Raw genomic sequence first — 17225 nt, 5'->3', positions numbered from 1 at the left:
ACCATACAATCCAATAATTGCACTGTGGGGTATTTACCAAAAACCAAGACACTAATTTGAAAAGATAATATGCACCCCTAGGTTTAGTGCAGTACTATTTACAATAGCCAAGATATAGAAGCAACTCAACAGTCTATCAATAGATGAATGAAGATGTAATAATAATGAATTACTCAGCCATAAGAAAGGAATGGTATCTTGACATTGTGACAACATGGATGGGCCTAGAAGGCGTTATGTTAAGTGAAATAAGTCAAATACTATAGGATTTCATTTATATGTGGACTCAAAAAAAACAAATGAACAAAGCAGAAATAGACCCAAAAATACAGAAAACAAACTGATGGTTACAAGACAGTGGGGGGGCGATGCACAAAAGTGTTAAAAGGGGGGCACCTAGGTGGTTTAGTCATTAAGTGTCTGCCCTCGGCTCAGGTGGTGATTCCAGGGTCCTGGGATCGAGTCCTGCATGGGGCTCCCTGCTCAGCAGGAAATCCGCTTCTCCCTCTCCCACTCTCCCTGCTTGTGTTCCCTCCCTCTCACTGTCTCTCTTGCTGTCAAATAAAATCTTTTAAAAAAAGGGGGGGGGCGCCTGGGTGGCTCAGTTGGTTAGGCGACTGCCTTCAGCTCAGGTCATGATCCTGGAGTCCTGGGATCGAGTCCTGCATCGGGCTCCCTGCTCAGCAGGGAGTCTGCTTCTCCCTCTGACCCTCTTCCCTCTAGTGCTCTCTATCTCTCATTCTCTCCCTCTCAAATAAATGAAATCTTTTAAAAAATAAAAAATAAAATAAAATAAATAAAAAAAGGGTGGGGGGCATTGAAAAGAAGGTACAAGCTTCAAGTTACGGAATAAGTCACAGGGATGAAAGGTACAGCAGAGAATATAGTCAATGGTATTGTAATAGTATTGTATGGTGATAGATGGTAGCTACATTTGTGGTGACCCCAGCACAATGTATGGACTTGTCAAATCACTAGATCACTAGGTGTATCACCCGAAACTAATGTAGTGTGTCAACTAGATTTCAGTTAAAAAATAAGTAGAATTAAAGCTCTAAAAAAAATAAATAAATAAATAATGCTAGGGTTCCACCTCCAGAGATTTTCACTAGACTTAGGTGTTGCCTGGACACCAGAAGATCCGATGTGCGGCCAAGGTTTAGGAGAGGATAATATGGCTGGGGGATAAAGGGAGACTAGTTGAAGCTTGGACGTTTGCAGTGATTATGGTCAACAGGGGTTTGGGGCCTGACAGAAATTCATTATGATCGTCTTAGAAGGAGACAGATAAAGGTCCAAATTGTTACAGGAGACATTTACCCCATCCACCCCTCCAAACACACACACTTCGGAAGAATTTTAGATGAACATAAACATCAAGGTATTTCTTCTTCCCATTTGTACAGCTCTAAAGTCCTTTCTTGCCAACCTTCAAAACAAAACTTCAGCTGCTAAGCTTGGTTGTTTTGTCATGGACCAGGTGTAGAGATGCTTCATAGCTTGAAGAATACATTGTTAGCTTTACATATGGGTGAGTTAATGCTAACCTCTTTAATATGAAAGCTAAAGACTATGTTATAAAAATTTCAGTAACGGTATACTTGAATGTCATAGAAGATTCTGTTGTCCCCAGAGTGGATGACTAACGAATCTAGAAATAATGGTAAGTACTTTTCACTTGTTACCAAATTCATGTAATAATAAAGATGAATATAGGACTTACAACTCCACAGAATATAAAAGGTCATGAAAAGGCAAATATTGTTAGAGGCATATAATTTTTTATTTAAAAAGATTTTTTTTTTTTAAAGATATGAGAGAGAGAGAGCACATGGGATGGGGGGGGAACAGACTCCCTACTGAGCAGGCAGCCTGATGTGGGACTTGATCCCTGGATTCCAGGATCTGAGCCGAAGGCAGACACTTAACCAACTGAGCCACCCAAGCGCCCTATTTAAAAAGATTTTAAAGATCTGTTTGAGAGGGAGAGAGAGAGAGAGCGCTCGCATGTGAGTGGGGGGAGGGGCAGAGGGAGAACGGAAGCAGACTCCCTGCTGAGCATAGAGCCCAACAAGACCCAGAGATCACGAGCTGAGCCGAAACCAAGAGTTGGCCACTTAACCAATTGTGCCACCCAGGTGCTCCTATAAGTTATAATATAGCACACAGCTCTAGAGTTGTTCGTAGTCTAGCAGAGGAAAAATAGGTCAAAACAACAAAACATGACTTGATCAGATCATGAAGGGTTGTGAAAGAATAATTAGTCTAGGAAATCAGAAATTCTTTTGGTGGTGGTGTTTTATCAAAGCCCAGAGGAAAGAAAGAAGAGCAACCAGGGCATTCTAATAGTGGCATGGCAGTGTCTTTGGAGAAAGGCAAGTGATCCAATGGCTAGAATTTGAAGCAGAGCAAAGAAAGCTGCAAGGGAAGGCTGGGACCTTGAAGGCCTTTGAAATATGTGGCCTCTGGGTCCCTGCTTCACAAGGTTTTACGTTAGGTCACGGTACATATTTGAGCAGCTTACTGGGTTAAAATGAGAGGATTTAGGTACATCTATATGTGCCTTAGTGAAATACTAACTTACTTGAAGTCGTTCATACAAAACCCCAGAACAAACAATTAGGAAAGATAATACAGAATTTGTATACAACTTCCCCAAAAAAGATCCTAATTTTTTAAAGTAAAACTTCAAGCTTTGTTTCCATGACCACTTAAAAGGCTTGTGAAATACAGAGGATATACAAAACACATGTGCAAAGAAATGGAATCACTGTTCTGTGTCTGTTTCTTGCACTTACCTTCATGCATGTGAATGTCATCCGTGTAAATATGCATTGTTGTAGTTCATTGATCCTCCTGACCATATACTAATACTGTCTATGGCTACACCGTAATTTCTTTGTCCATTCCACTGTTGGTGGATTAGGATTAGTCTCAGTTTTTGTTTACAGACAACGCTATCATGAACAAGGTTAAGGAGTAGGCTTGGAGTGAAATCACTGAGTCACAGAGGGATGCTTCTTAAACATTGTGTGCACAATCTTATTAAGATGCTGATTCTGATTTGGTGGGGCTGTGATTCCGAAGTTCTAACAAGCTCTCAGGTGATGCCAATGCTGCTGGTCCGTGGACCACGTATTGAGTCAAGTATGAATTTGCTTAAGCTTATTAAATGCCAGTTTTACTAGGTACTACAGGAATAAGAGTTTGTTACTCCATATACTCCCCAATTTAGTATACTCAGACCTCTAAATTCAAATTAAATCCAACTTGGTGGATGTGTAATCATATTGATTTTATTTTGCATTCCTGATTAATGATGTTGAGCATTTTCACCATGCTTATTGGCTACTCAGATTTTCTCCTGTGAAGCACCTATCCAAGTCTTTTCCTCTATTTTTCTATTGATTGTTCGTCCTTACTGATTTTTCAGCATTCTTTGTCCATTCTGGTTGCTAGGCTTTTATTGATTTTATGTCACAAGTGTTTTTTCAGCTGGTGACTTTTCACCCACTTCGTGGATTTTTAAAATAGTATAGTCACTTAACATTTAAAAAAAAAAAATCTCATGTCAAGAATTGAGAATGTCCCCTGGCCCCATTTCCTCTTTCTCCCATGACTACCATCATCCCTGACCTGTGGTACCAAACACAACGCTACTGAGCTCACTGTGCCCAGAAACCACTTCCAGTCCTTGTCTGGCGCTCAGGAACAGGAAGCCTCTGGAATGGTCATTAGCTGTGCAAGAGCAAGCTAGTGGGATCAGGCTTAGTGGCCCCTAGTTTCACTTCAAGTGAGCAGGCTCTTTCAATGAGCATCTTTCAGGACATCTTTCAACATGATCCAATGAACGAACCAGCAAGTTACCTTTGTGGAGTGTTTGAGTAAACAGAAGTTCATAATTTTGATATTGTTGAAACCTTGAAGTCAGGTAGATAACTGCTTTTAAACGTCTGGGAACGTTTTTGTTTTGATAGGTTATGCTACACACAATTCCTGGTCAAGCTTTTGCAAGTTTCCTCCTCCTATTATAGCTAATAACCATCGATTTAAAACAACAACAAACTGTGATCACCCCAGGTGATAAAAACTTGAAACAATTTAACAACTGCCGTCTGAAATGTTTAAGAGAAATAACAGTTCCTTTTGTTCCATAGCCCAATAGTGTTAACACTTACAATGATAATGCCATAGATTTCAAATCCAGTTTTGTGTTTTTAGATGGACACTGAGTACTAGAGTGGGGCTTTATTTTTTATAAAAGTATTTAACACAATTTGTTTTCACAAATAAAGTAAAAATGTTGGCCTTTTGGAATAATTTCTCTATATTTTTGTCCTTTAATTTTTGAGGCAATTTTGAATATTTATTTTTAAAGATTTATTTGAGAGCGAGAGCAGTGCAGGTGTGCCTGCATGCATGGAGGCAGAGGGGCGGAGGGAGAAGGAGAGAGAGTCTTAAGCCGACTTCTCGCTGAGCAGGGAGCCCGATGTGGGGCTCCATCTCACGACCCTGAGATCATGACCTGAGCTGAAACCATGAGTCGGATGCTTAACTGACTGTGCCACCCAGGCGCCCTGGCAATTTTGAATATTTAGAGAAAAATAATTTTTGAAGACAGAATTTTCTAATTTTTTTTATTTTCTAACTTTTAATTTACATTTTAGATTAAAATATATTCCAAATTTGAACATTTGATAAAAAACCCACACATTTGTTTTTAATCCTTTAGATCATTGAAATGAGTTCAAGTCAAGATCATAGTAAAAATAATGACAGGATGACAGGAGAGAAAAAACTGAAAGGGGAAAATAGAAAATTTTCAAATAAGAAGGCTGCTGAAATTTTAAAAACTAGCAGTAATAAAAATTTGCAGACTTTATTGAGTATAACCCATATAAATTCAGAAATATGGCCCTCTAAGTTATTAGTGAAGATTTAATTATTTATGAAAGTTAATAAGAAAATTATTCTGATCAAATCCACACCTTGAACTTCAAGTCTGACTAAATCCTTGCAACTTCATATTATTTGGTAAATGATTCTTTAGCTACTAATTAAAACACTGAGATGGAAAAGAGAATTCTTCATGTCAAATGCATAATTCAGAAGTAACAAATGTAACTCTGGGTTACACCTTGCAAGATAAAATTATATACACAAAACCAGCAGATTGATCAAAAAGGACAAAATCTCTGGTGTGTCACTATGTTTGTTGGATAATGATACTGGAAAATGTCTCTAATCCTTTTGATAGCATGAAATTATTTCTAGCAAAACACACTGTGCTTCAAAATAATGGTAATGATTTTCCACTGGATAAACATGGTAGAAAATGTAGTCTTTCATTTAACACCAAGTCTTTCAAACACAGTGTATTAAGCATGTCTTTTTATTCTGATGTTTCAATGTTTCAATTCAATATTCAATGTGTCCTTTTATTCTGATGTTTCAATGTTTCAATCTTAGTGACTCTGATAGGACTGCCTGGTCCAGGGCCAGCCAATTCCTACTGTTAGTAAAGGACTCACCTATGAGAGTGACTGTCATATGCAAACCAACCAATTTTGAGTCTGTATACCTCACCGCCTCTCAATCAGGCTCTTATACTCAAGAGACATGATTCACCTGTCCTCACCACCCCAGAGCCAAAAAAAATTTTTTGTTAAAAATCCACAGTGTGTCTGTCAATAAAGGAATGGATAAAGAAGATTTGGTATATATACATACACGTATACACACACCCACACACACACACACAAAATGGAATATTATTCATCCATAAAAAAAGAATGAAATCTTGCCATTTGCAACAAGATGGATGGAGCCAGAGAGTATAATGCTAAGTGAAATAAGTCAGAGAAAGACAAATACCATATGATTTCACTCATATGTGGAATTTAAGAAACAAATGAGTAAAGGAAAAAAAGAAAGACACACAAACCAAGAAACAGACTCTTAACTATAGAGAACACACTGATGGTTACCAGAGGGGAGGTGGGTGGGTGGGCTGAGGGAAACAGGTGATGGGGATCAAGGCGGGCACTTGTCATGATGAGCACCAGGTGATGTAGAGAATTGTTAAATCACTCTATTGTACACCTGAAACTAATGTAACACTGTATGTTAACCACACTGGAATCAAAATAAAAATTTTTTAAAAAATCCATCGTGTGAATTCCCATCATGTGTCACAAGGACGGAAGCCTAAGGTTTCCAGGTGACTTCTCCACCTGGCTCCCACCGGCACAGCATTTGCTCCTCCGGGCTGAAAACCAAACATAGGTGTGCTTCTAAAAGTTGGAATGAAGGGCCCTCACTACTCAGGTGAACTGAACCCACAGCTCAGATTCTGAAACTCCAAACCCGAGGCCTGACATCACCAAGAGGGGAAGCTGGGTACAAGGCCGCTGGGGATAGTTCCTGGGCCCCGGAGCCCACTGCCAATATCCAAACTCACCGACCCTCAGCCTGTTTGCCCTGCCTCTCCTGCTTCTTCCTGTGGAAGCCACAATAAAGGCACTTGCCTACATTTTCCATCATCCTTTCCACGCCCCGTCTGACCCTGGTGCTTCCCCATGTGGTGCTTACACGGTATGGTCTGCCCCTCTCATGAGGACTGTGAGTCACAAGCTATCTTTCCAATGGCAGACAGCTCCTGATCCGTTGGCCTCACCATATCTGAATAATAAAACCGACATTTTAAATCACAGAAAGAAGCTGGGGGACACTGGCTTGTACATTCGCAGTTCAAGGAACAGTATTTTATTACTCCCACACCATGGTGTACAACTAGTCTTTGAAATTCTCTTTGGCCAATGTTGGTATGTATGACTATAAACTAGATTCTTCACGAAAGCGATATGAAACATCACTTGCCCATCAAAAGAAGCACGTACAGAACTGTCAGAACTGGGGGTGCCTGGGTGGCTCAGTTGGTTAAGCGACTGCCTTCGGCTCAGGTCATGATCCTGGAGTTCCGGGATCGAGTCCCACATAGGGCTCCCTGCTCAGCCGGGAGTCTGCTTCTCCCTCTCACCCTCCCCCGTCTCATGCTCTCTATCTCATTCTCTCTCTCAAATAAATAAATAAAAATCTTAAAAAAAAAAAAGAACTGTCAGAACTGGGAGAAGAAAAGGTAGTGAACAATGGATAATACCAAACAGACAGGTCAGTGCTGACATAGGGTACTGGCTCGAAGCTCTTCTAAAAAAAACAACACACCAGCACTAAGCCAAGAATTGTGTGTCCTGGCTAAGCAATCTTTGCTTAGCTCACTGCACAATATCTACAGAAAATAATGGAAAGTAGTATAAATGATTTTGAGACTAGGTGCTAGAATAAAACAATGAGATGGACGATTATTATCCAGGAAGAAAAATTAAAAATGGAATTTATACATAGAAGAAATGATCATACTAGGTTCAAGTGAGAAATTTATATTCAGTTCAATTGGATGATGACAGGGACAAGTGTCAATTCAACTAGCAGTTATTAGATGTATTATTGAACTACCAGAAGAAACCAGGAAAGTTGATGTGAATATTTCATTCCTTTTAAATCTATTATAAAAAGCCCTGTTATTGACTTCAGTGTCGTGGAGATTGAGCATCTTTCCATGTGCTTATTGGCCTCTTTTTTGAAGTACCTGTCCTTTGACTATGTCCGGATTAAATGTCTATGTTTTCTTAGTGGTTTGTAGTTCTTTATATATTCTAGATATGAATCTACTGACTGGTATTTCTATTTGGGGGCACAGAAGCTAGAGACTCATAAAAGGCTTATTCTTTAGTGATTCACCATTGAGGAAGTGGGGAGGCCATCCAGGCCTGCCTCCACCCAGAAATTCTGAGGAGAAAGAACTAAGCAGCCCAGGAGGCATGGAAAGAGAAATTCCAGGAGATGGAAGGTTCCAGCAAATGTTTAACCTGCCTCCGGGTCTCAAAAGCCTTTGTGTTCTTGCCCTTATCACTTCTCCAAATCCACCCAAACACAGAAATAGCCCATTAAAATACATATCAGAAATAAATAAAATAAATACAATATCACAAAGAGTCAGACGTCAAAACTTGACAGGGAAGTGATGCCAAATTGAGCAACTCTCACCTGACTAGTTCAGGTGATTTCTGTAAGCTCAGGGGTCATCAGCCAAACCTGCTGGGATCCAAAAGCCATAGATGAAAGACTAGAAACAGTAGAAACGGAAGCAGGGAAGACTAAGACTTTCAGTAAATATCCTTGGCGTCCAGGGCACACATCTGGATCTGTGCACAAATTCACACGCTATGGAGAGGCCCCCAGTGTCATCTGTGAACAGCAGAGCTGAGACACAGGACTCGGACAACACAGTCTAAGCAGAAGCTCAGGGCCTGGGTAACCTGACAGGGCGACATTGACAGGTCAGTCTGGGCAGGCAGTCTCTGAAATTAGGCTCGCTCTTCTTCCCCAAGTCTTTGCAACAGGTCTCGAGTTCACGGGCCGCAGTGCAGAGGACATACCGGTGTTGAGATCGGACAGAGGGCTCAGAGCAGGGAAACTGAGACCTGAAGCAGATTCCCTTCTTCCACATCCCCCACCCTGCACTCCCATACAAATGCGTCTCTGCAAACAGACCTGCCAGACCTGTGAGCAGAAAAAGGTTTCTCCAAAGCTAGGCTGCTTGGTAAGTAACTGTTGAAATAGTTCAGTGGTTCTTGGCTTTGGCTGCACCTGGCAAGTATTAAAGTACCAATGTCTCGCCCCCTCCTTCTGTGATTTGGATCCAGTGGATGTGGGATGAAGCCCGGGCATAAGAAGCTGTAAAAAGTTACTCGAGTGATTCTTCCTTGCAGTCAGGATCGAGAACCCCCAAATTAGTTTAAACACCTTCGGACTGCAGCCATCACACTGCAGAAAGCAGAAAACAGTCCCCAAGAACGTGGGCCCAAACTGCAAGGGAAGACTTTTCAGTCAATGATCAGATTCAGGATGAATTGATTAAAGGAAAATTTACAGATTATGGAACAAGGGATCAAATTGTTCCTGGATCTTAACTTACTATTACTATTATTTCAACTTTTTATTTTAAGAAGACTCCGTACCCAACATGGGGCTTGAACTCACAGCCCTGAGATCGAGTCACATACTCTACCAGGTACTCCCCTGGATGTTAACTTATTTTTAAAGCTCATACAAAACATTATCTGAGAACCTGATTAAAGTTGTTTAACCAAGATATTTTTAAAATAGGATTTTGCTAATAATAAAAAGTGAAGGAATATCTAATCTCATACTCCCATTAGACTCAGGTTTCAGTACCACAGGATATGGGTTATGGGAAGGAACTCAAGCTCTGATAGCAGAATGAAGTGGGTGCAAATTCTGTGCTGCCAGTTATTAGCTGTGGCACCCTGGGTAGGTCATACAACCTCTCTGAGCCCCTATAATGGGGGTAATAATACCTGTTTCTCAGAAGGCTGGCAGGGATGAAATGGGACAGCATATTGGAAGCATCTTTAGTAAGGCTCTTTGACACTGGAACTATGTGGATTAACTCAGGGTTATGGTAAAGATATTCAGGGAAGCTAAGAACAAGGCAATAGTCACAAAACCCACTTGGACTTGCCTGGAGCCGCTACTGAAATATTTTGGGAATGGGGGGCAACCCTGCCTGGTCAGTAGCAGGCATTCTTGGCCCTGATGCTCTGCCACCACCGTGGTTCAAATACTTTCCATCTGTTTCATTGGCTGGGTCTTGCTCTATCTGCAGGCTGATTAGTTGGGCCTGTCACCCTCCTGTATGGGTAGGCCTATTCAGTAGATCTACCCCAGGCTACTTCGTAGGTCATTGACAAGTCATAGGTGGGCCCAGGGAGGGTGGTGAGGTCGCACAGCACCGACTGTGCATAAAGAAGCCTTCTGAAGGAAGTTATAGGCTTGTGGGGCCTGATACCTTGCTGGGCATCCCAACCAGCCAGAACTCATTAAATAGCAGAAGAAACACCAAAATCCCTCAACCTTTCCCAGTTGTTTGTGTGGTTATGACTCAAAATCCCCACTAGAGGGCAGGCAACTTTAATTTAAGATGATGGATTTTTTTTTACAGGTGAATAAACTGGATAAATGATAATCATTATTGGTATAATAAATAATCATAGGTAACATTTATTACATACATTCTAAAAGTTGGGAACTCCCCCAAATGCTATATATGCATTAGTTAATTTAAATTATTTATTGTATTCTTGTAAATAATACAGTTCTTTCCCCAAAACTGCATTGGAAGTTCCATGAAGATAATGTCTGTTGAATTTGCTATTCTGCACTGATTGATTAGTGAGTCTGGAAGATTGTAGTAACTGAATAAGTACTTGTTGAACGAATACATGTTAAATGAACTGAATCTTAAGTTCAAAGCCAAAAGGTGGAGGCTATTTTTCTTATAGCACATTAGTAAAATTATTTTTAAATTTTGTAATACCTCTTTTTCAGCATTTGAAATTATTAAGTAGGTGTCCCAGAGTGTTCCTTCAATAGCTTTTATATGCTTTATATTGGGGGCTGGTGGGAAATATTCTTTAATATTCTTTAGGCCTCCTATAGTCAAAACTAAAATCAACAAGATCCTTCTTTAGAAGAACTTGTACTATTAACTTACTATCTTGATTAAAGGTATTGTAATTATCTGGACCAATCTGTAAATGTGCCTTCAACAAGGTCTTATAGTGCTGACCTCATGCCAGGCACTGTTCTAAGGACTTCATATATTGGCCCCATTTTATAGATGGGTAAATGGTAACTATTATTGGCCCATTTTACAGATGGGGAAACTGAGGCATGGGGGGGGATTAAGAAAAGAGTTTTCACAACCAGTAAGTGGCGCAGCCAGGATGAAAACCCAAGTGTTCTGGTGGGAGATGCCTCCTGTCACCCGGTCACTACACTGCCTCCACAGCTCACCTAACGAGATTATGTGCTCATTACATAAAGTCCTAATTGCACAGGTAATGATGCTGATAGGCCACAGCAAAACAAATTTGGCAAAACTTCCATGCATTTTTATCCTGGACTTTTCATTCATCTGACATAATAGTGTTGGGAAAAGGTCAGATGGTGTCCTGGCCTCTCAAAATCTTGTTTTTAGACAGGGAGTTATTCTGTCATGGCATGATAAGAAATTATAAACAGCGATCCCCTTTCCAAAACAGCAAACACACCAACTTGCAAAGGCCAGCCTGTTCTAGGGCAGAGTTCTTGGCGTATCAACAGAAAAACCAAAGCATACAATGCAAACATTTTTTTTAATATCCTCAAAATGCAATATACTTATAGCCAAGGGAGTTTTGCAATGAAAACAACAGGTAACAACCATATGACTCAGCAATTCCGCTCCTAGGAAGAGTCACCAGAAGAATTGTAGACAAGTATTCAAAGAAAAACCTGTACGTGAATATTCAGAGCAGCACAATTCAACTCTTCCAATAACGAACTGTATCATTTTCACCAAGGACGACATTTGCATGTCTCTACCAAGCTGCTGATTCCCTCCTGATGACGCAAAGACCACAGGCACCCCTAGCACACCATCTAAAACATACCCCTTCTCCTCTCCCACACCCCAGTCTGCTCCTCTCCCGGGCCTAGCTCTATGACTGGAACTACCTACCATTCATCTACCTGATATGGGTTAAATCGTGTCCCCCCAAACTCATATGTTGAAGTTCTAACCGCAGTACCTCAGAATGTGACTGTATTTGGAAATAGGGTCATTGCAGATGTAACTTAACTCAATTAGTTAAGATGAGGTCCTTAGAGTGGGTCCTAATTCAACATAACTGCTGTTCTTATAAAAGGGGAAATCTGAACACAGAGACAGGCTCACAGGGAGTCACTATATGAATATAAGGGCAGAGATCTGATGCTTTTGCAGGCCAAGGAACACCAGAGATTGCCAGCAAACCAACAGAAGCCAGGGGAAAGGCCTAAAACAGATTATCCCAGAGTCCCCAGAAAAAGAACAACCTCGCTGATGCCTTGATCATGGACCTCTGGCCTCCAAAATTCTAAGACAACACAGTTCTGTTGTTTAAGCTCCCCAAATTGTGGCACTTCATTACAGCAGCCCTAGAAAACTAACACACTGCCCAGTGGAGATTTACTCTCACTCCCACACCCAGTGACTAGATCCCATGCAGTTCAGCTCCAGAACAGCTCCTAGAATTCAGCCACTACCCTCTTTCCAGGGCCTCTGTAGGTGTGTTGGGAAATTGGTTCTTGGCAAGCCTCATGTTAGGACAAGATAGGAAGGGACTTTGTTGACCAGATGGCACAAGGATAGATCCAAGCTGGCGCAGGGGAGAGAGGGTCTAGGATTCCAAGGGGATATAGAGCTGGTGGGGTTGGCCAGCAGGGCTGAGGGCGCACCTCGCTATGGGTAAGAGAAACACCAGCTCCCTGCTGGGCTGGAGAAGGCTGAGACCAAGGAGGCTGGTGCAAATGTCAGAGAGCTGGGGCTCCCCTGGGCTCTGTCCCCAGGGCAGGCTTTGGGGCTGGGCTTTTTCCTGGGATGCGTGTGGTGGGTGAGTGGAGACTTGGGGGCACCTTTCCTGTTGGGGTTCCCTCGGGCGTGGCTGCCACGTGCACATCCCTGAGGCGCCAGCTCCGTGAGGCTGCAGAGGGTGCGCCTTTTCCAAGGCAAACCAAACGGACGGGTTTGCTGATGAGATTCCAGGTTTCAGTCCAAGAGGTGCGAGCTGAGCAGGCCCCTGGCACGGCCCAGCATTGGCTCTGGCTCTGCCAGGAAACAGGAACTCTGGGAGTTAGACCCTAAACCCTGGGAGTGAGCGGTGAAGGACCTGGAGCCCAGCGCCTTCCCCGGCACCCAGAGGACTCGGAGCCGCTGTGCTTGCCTTGCCCTTTGTTCCCTCCTCCTCCCTCACCCCCTGCCCCTCGGCCCCTCGCTCCAGGTCCCTCCCTCCTCCTCTCTCATCCCGTTAGCCCCCTTTGCCCTACCCCCCTCCTCTTGGGGACCCCTGTTCCTTCCTTCCCTCTTGGGGACCCCTTTCTTCCTCCTCCTCCATCTTCCTCCTCCCTCTGACTCTTCCTTCTCCCCGCTTCCCCTCTCCTGCCTTTCCCCTCCCCGTTCCTGACCCCCGCCTCGCTTTCCCCTCACCTGTCTGCCTCCCCTTGCCCTTGCTTCACTCCCTCCCCCACTTTCCAGGTAGCCCCTCTTCCGCTCCACCTTCCTTCACTCCCCTCAGCTTTCCCTCCCCCTCCTTTTCCCCTTACCTTTCCACCTGCTCCCCTCACTCCCCCTCCCCCGCTGCTCCTTCTCGCCCCTCCCACGCCCCGCCCATCACTGTTTGCTTTATCCCCGCCCCCGGATCCAGATGAAGGGCTTGCCCTGCCCCTGCCCTGCCCGGCCGCATTTCCGGCTGCTGGGGTCTTGCTTCATGGCTGAGGGCTCGGGGACACGGGCCCCGGGGAAAGAGCCCCCGCTCAGCATCCAGGTCCTGCGAGCCCAGTACGCGGGCTTGCGAAGGCAGCAGACGGCCCAGGCCCACCTGGTGGTGCTCCCGAAAGGTAGGGCTGGGCAGGTGCTGGGGGCAAAAGTGAAGGGGGGGCCTGGCCGTGGGCGCAATGGGTGGTGGGCTGCGGCCAGGGGGAGGCCGGGGCTCGGTGGGCCCTCCCGGTGGGAAAGAGCAGGGATGCCAGCAGAGCCAGGGCGGGGAGGCCCGTTCCGGGCCGCTCTGCTTGGCTCTCTTCCCCTCCAGGGGCCTCAGGCAGGCATCTGGCCAGCTGTTGGCCGTACCTGGCCTCAGCTCTTATGTTCTCACCTTACCAGACTGTTCTGCCTAGTGGACTATGGCTTGGCCCCCTGCTGGGCCGGGGGGGGGGCGATGGGAGCTCTTCCCCGCCGTGTCTCACCTCCTGCAAAGCTGAGGAACTGGCTCTGGAGAGAGCCAAAGTGGTGTTCCCAACAGCCCTGGCGCCGGCCAGAGGAAGCACAGGCCTCAGGGACTCAGGAGGCACCCTGGCTCACGGAGCTTGCTTATCACCATCTCAAACAACTCTCAAACAACTTCCAAGGAGGCATGAGATGCAGAAGCCTCAAAGGGAGAATGCCTCTTCCCTCTGGGAACTCAGATTTTATTCCTGGAGGAAGTTAGGAGCATAAGGCTCCATCCCACCCTTCCCTCTAACAGAGGAATGAATGGGTCAGGGGAGATGGGAAGGTCAAGGCTGCGCCTGGGGGGTTTTTGTGGTTATTTGTACACTTCAGGACTCATTGAATGGCCCGCCCAGCACTAGGCCAGCTGGGAAGGAATCAGGGGCCAGAGGGACATCACCATCCGGGGCAGGAAGAGTGCTGCCTTTTGGAGACAAAAGTGGTACCCCGGAACTGAAGGTGCCCATCTCCCGTTACTTGGGCTGTTGCCAGCCAGTGGGTGCTGTTTGAACTGAACTGGCACAGCCAAATAGCCCTCCATCTCTGCAAGGTATACACTGAAAGGTTCGTAAAGCCCTACCTAGTCCATCCTCAAACATGTTTATTAATTCAGTCATTCAGCAAACATTAAATTAAACCACTCTCAAATGAAAGTGCTTAAATGCTTAACAGACCCACAATTCATACTTACAGATCCATGTAATGGGCACATCCCAAAGACAGTCCAAGTCGACATGCCCCACAGAACTCACCACTCCCTGCCCCAACCCTCCCTCTGGCTCTTTCTCCCAGGCTCTGTAACTCAGTGCACTCCCCCCACCCCCTGCAGCTAGCATCCGGTGATCAGTTAAGGCAAGTTAATGCCAGAAGCTCTGGTTAGACTCTGCTTTGTCAGGGAAGACTTCTGACTTCTAGGCGAGGTCAACCACTCAGCAGTATCTGTTTGGGGGTCAGGGTCCAGGTGTCCCTCCCACTTTGTCTTTCTCCTTGTCCCCTGCGGACCCCAGGCTGGGACTGACAGCTAAGGAGGCTCCTCTCTGCAACCAAGACCTGCCTGTCCACGTGGACATAATGGAGAGGATACTAGTTCCTAGGTTCTCCCATCACGTCCCCTCTTCCTCTGTTTTCAGATAAGCACATAACATTTTGACTTTTTGTCAGGATGTCCGTGTTTGTCATGCTGAGAAAAATCCGGTAGTCCTGAAGTGGGAACACATTTTCAGGCCCTCCACTGTTTGCAGAGATGGCCGCACTGGTCCTGTTTCTCTCAGACTCCCAGACCGGGAGCTCAGGGCCTTCCCTCTGCCTTCATGCCCCAGCACCTCAGTCTCTCCGCTCCTGCATGCAGGGCCTCCCGCCGTGACAAATGCCAGAATGCTCAGGGGAGCTCCGCTGCGGATTCAGCGGCAACTACCTGCAGGCTTTGGAACACCTTTCAGGCATTCCCACAACCCTCTCTGCCACCAAGGGTCAACCATAAACTGTCGTGTGCCACAAGGTGGTAAAAAAAAAAAAACACACAACAAAACCCTGAGAAAGAAGAGAGACGTTGGTCTGGGTCCTCATCCCTACAGCCAGTTCGGAGAAGCAGGAGGTGCTATAAATGTGTTCCCAGAACAGTGTCTGTGGGATGGGAGAAGGCAAGGGGCCAGTGCTTCAAAAGGAGCTGCTTTGAAATACAGCTCCTCCCTCCTCCACCTTGGGCGGTAAACCATTACGGGAATCCCAGAACACAAAACCCCGTAACCGAAGAGTATTCTTTTCCACTGGCCAGTGTGCATGTGAGTCCGTGCCATTCTTTCAGTTGGAATGCTGGGGTCACTCCCTCACTGCAGTTAAGAACTGGAGTCTGTTAGTAAACTCTGTTCTGCTTGAGTTTTTCTTCATAGCATTGGTTACCACCTGCAATTTTATTATAATATATTCGTTGGCTTACATCTTTCTACCCCACTAGAATATATCCGTGAAGATGGGGATTTTTGTCTCAGTGTTTGCTGCCATATTCCCAGAACCTAGAATAAATAATGGCTGGCACGTAATAAGTGCTCAATAAATACTTGTTGAATGAATGAATACTTGCGCATGAGTGTGTGTTAGAGAGCATATGTGTGGGCATGGGAGGGAGTATACACGTGTGAGCATATGCAAGTGGGATCATGTGCGATCCATGTATGTGTATGTGCACACATGCAGTGTACTGACTACCTGACTTCCGTGACATTTTGGGATAGCATTCCTACGGCTCGAAAGCTCTGAAACCCCCCAAATCAGAGCTGCCCATGTACGTCCCAGTGGTGACCCTGCTTGTGCCTTGCTTTGTCAGGAGGGTACACGCCTGTTCCTGCTGAGTCCATGGTCAGTCCTGTTTGGATTAACAAGGAGAGAAGGCATTCGCTGTCCCTGGAGGAGGCAGATCCTGAGGCAGAGGGGATGCTGGAGGAGGCTGACAGAGGCTGTCTTCGGGCCCCTGAGTCTCCATGGCACACGCACCTAGAGATGTACCGCTGCATCCAAACCTTCCACCAGGAAACCAGTCTTCCAGTAAAACACAAGGATAAGCTCATGGGGTCTGAGCAAAGGCTCCCTCAGGAAGGAGACCCGGGCTTGTTTGAAAACAATCAGATGACTCAGCAAGGGACCACCATCCTACAAACAGCCCAGCGTGAATGTCTGGTGGGCAATGCCGAAATAAAGCCAGTGGGATCTGGCTTAAATAAGGACATTCAGCCTCCTCCTTCCAAAAAGAACTCACACTGGTCTGGAAAACCAGCTCACTATCCATTTCCCCAGAGGAAAACTCCCAGGATCTCTCAAACTGCCAGGAACCTGGGCTTGTATGGCCCAGCCTGAAGTCTTCTACTCAGCCAAATATCTGTTGAAACCATCGATGGCCTCATCAAAGAACCCAGGAGGTAGAGCCATGACTCGGGCCTCTAGCTATGAGCAAGAACGGGACTGACTCAGTTGTAGGGATTTTGAACTTCATGGTGGACACATGGTCTTGTCCTTCAAAAAAGAAGACTTTGCCTAGGCCAGATCTCACACAGTCTAGGATGAAAGAGTGCTGTCTGATCAATGTGGCCCTACTGTGTTTGTATATAAAGACATGACTATGGAGCCCTAGATGCCCATTCCTTGGAGAGGTCCAGTAGGACATCTCCGTCCCTAGAAATGGGAAGTTTGAAGCATAACACCGGCACCCTAGCCAAAGGAATGCCTTAGCAGGGCCCTGGAGCCAATGGGTGTGGGCAGTCTTGTTTTCAATATCTTCTGATGATTTCTCACATGATCTGGAGAA

The 17225-nt window shown here is 45.0% G+C and overlaps 1 protein-coding gene across 1 annotated transcript; it reads left to right on the top strand.

Annotated features, from left to right (window-relative positions):
* The first annotated feature begins 13367 nt into the window (after positions 1-13367).
* On the top strand, positions 13368-16777 carry CUNH9orf152 (chromosome unknown C9orf152 homolog). The gene is made up of 2 exons (XM_028108672.1): positions 13368-13560; positions 16251-16777. Exons 1-2 carry the CDS (start codon positions 13368-13370, stop codon positions 16775-16777), a joined length of 720 nt encoding a protein of 239 aa, XP_027964473.1.
* Positions 16778-17225: the final 448 nt, after the last annotated feature.

Source organism: Eumetopias jubatus, unplaced genomic scaffold (genome assembly GCF_037043125.1).
Source record: "Eumetopias jubatus isolate StellerSeaLion01/CBP00866 unplaced genomic scaffold, mEumJub1_p1.0 scaffold_15, whole genome shotgun sequence".
Lineage (NCBI taxonomy): Eukaryota > Metazoa > Chordata > Mammalia > Carnivora > Otariidae > Eumetopias > Eumetopias jubatus.
Note: the sequence above shows the minus strand (reverse complement) of the source record. Positions and strands in the feature narration are given on the sequence as shown.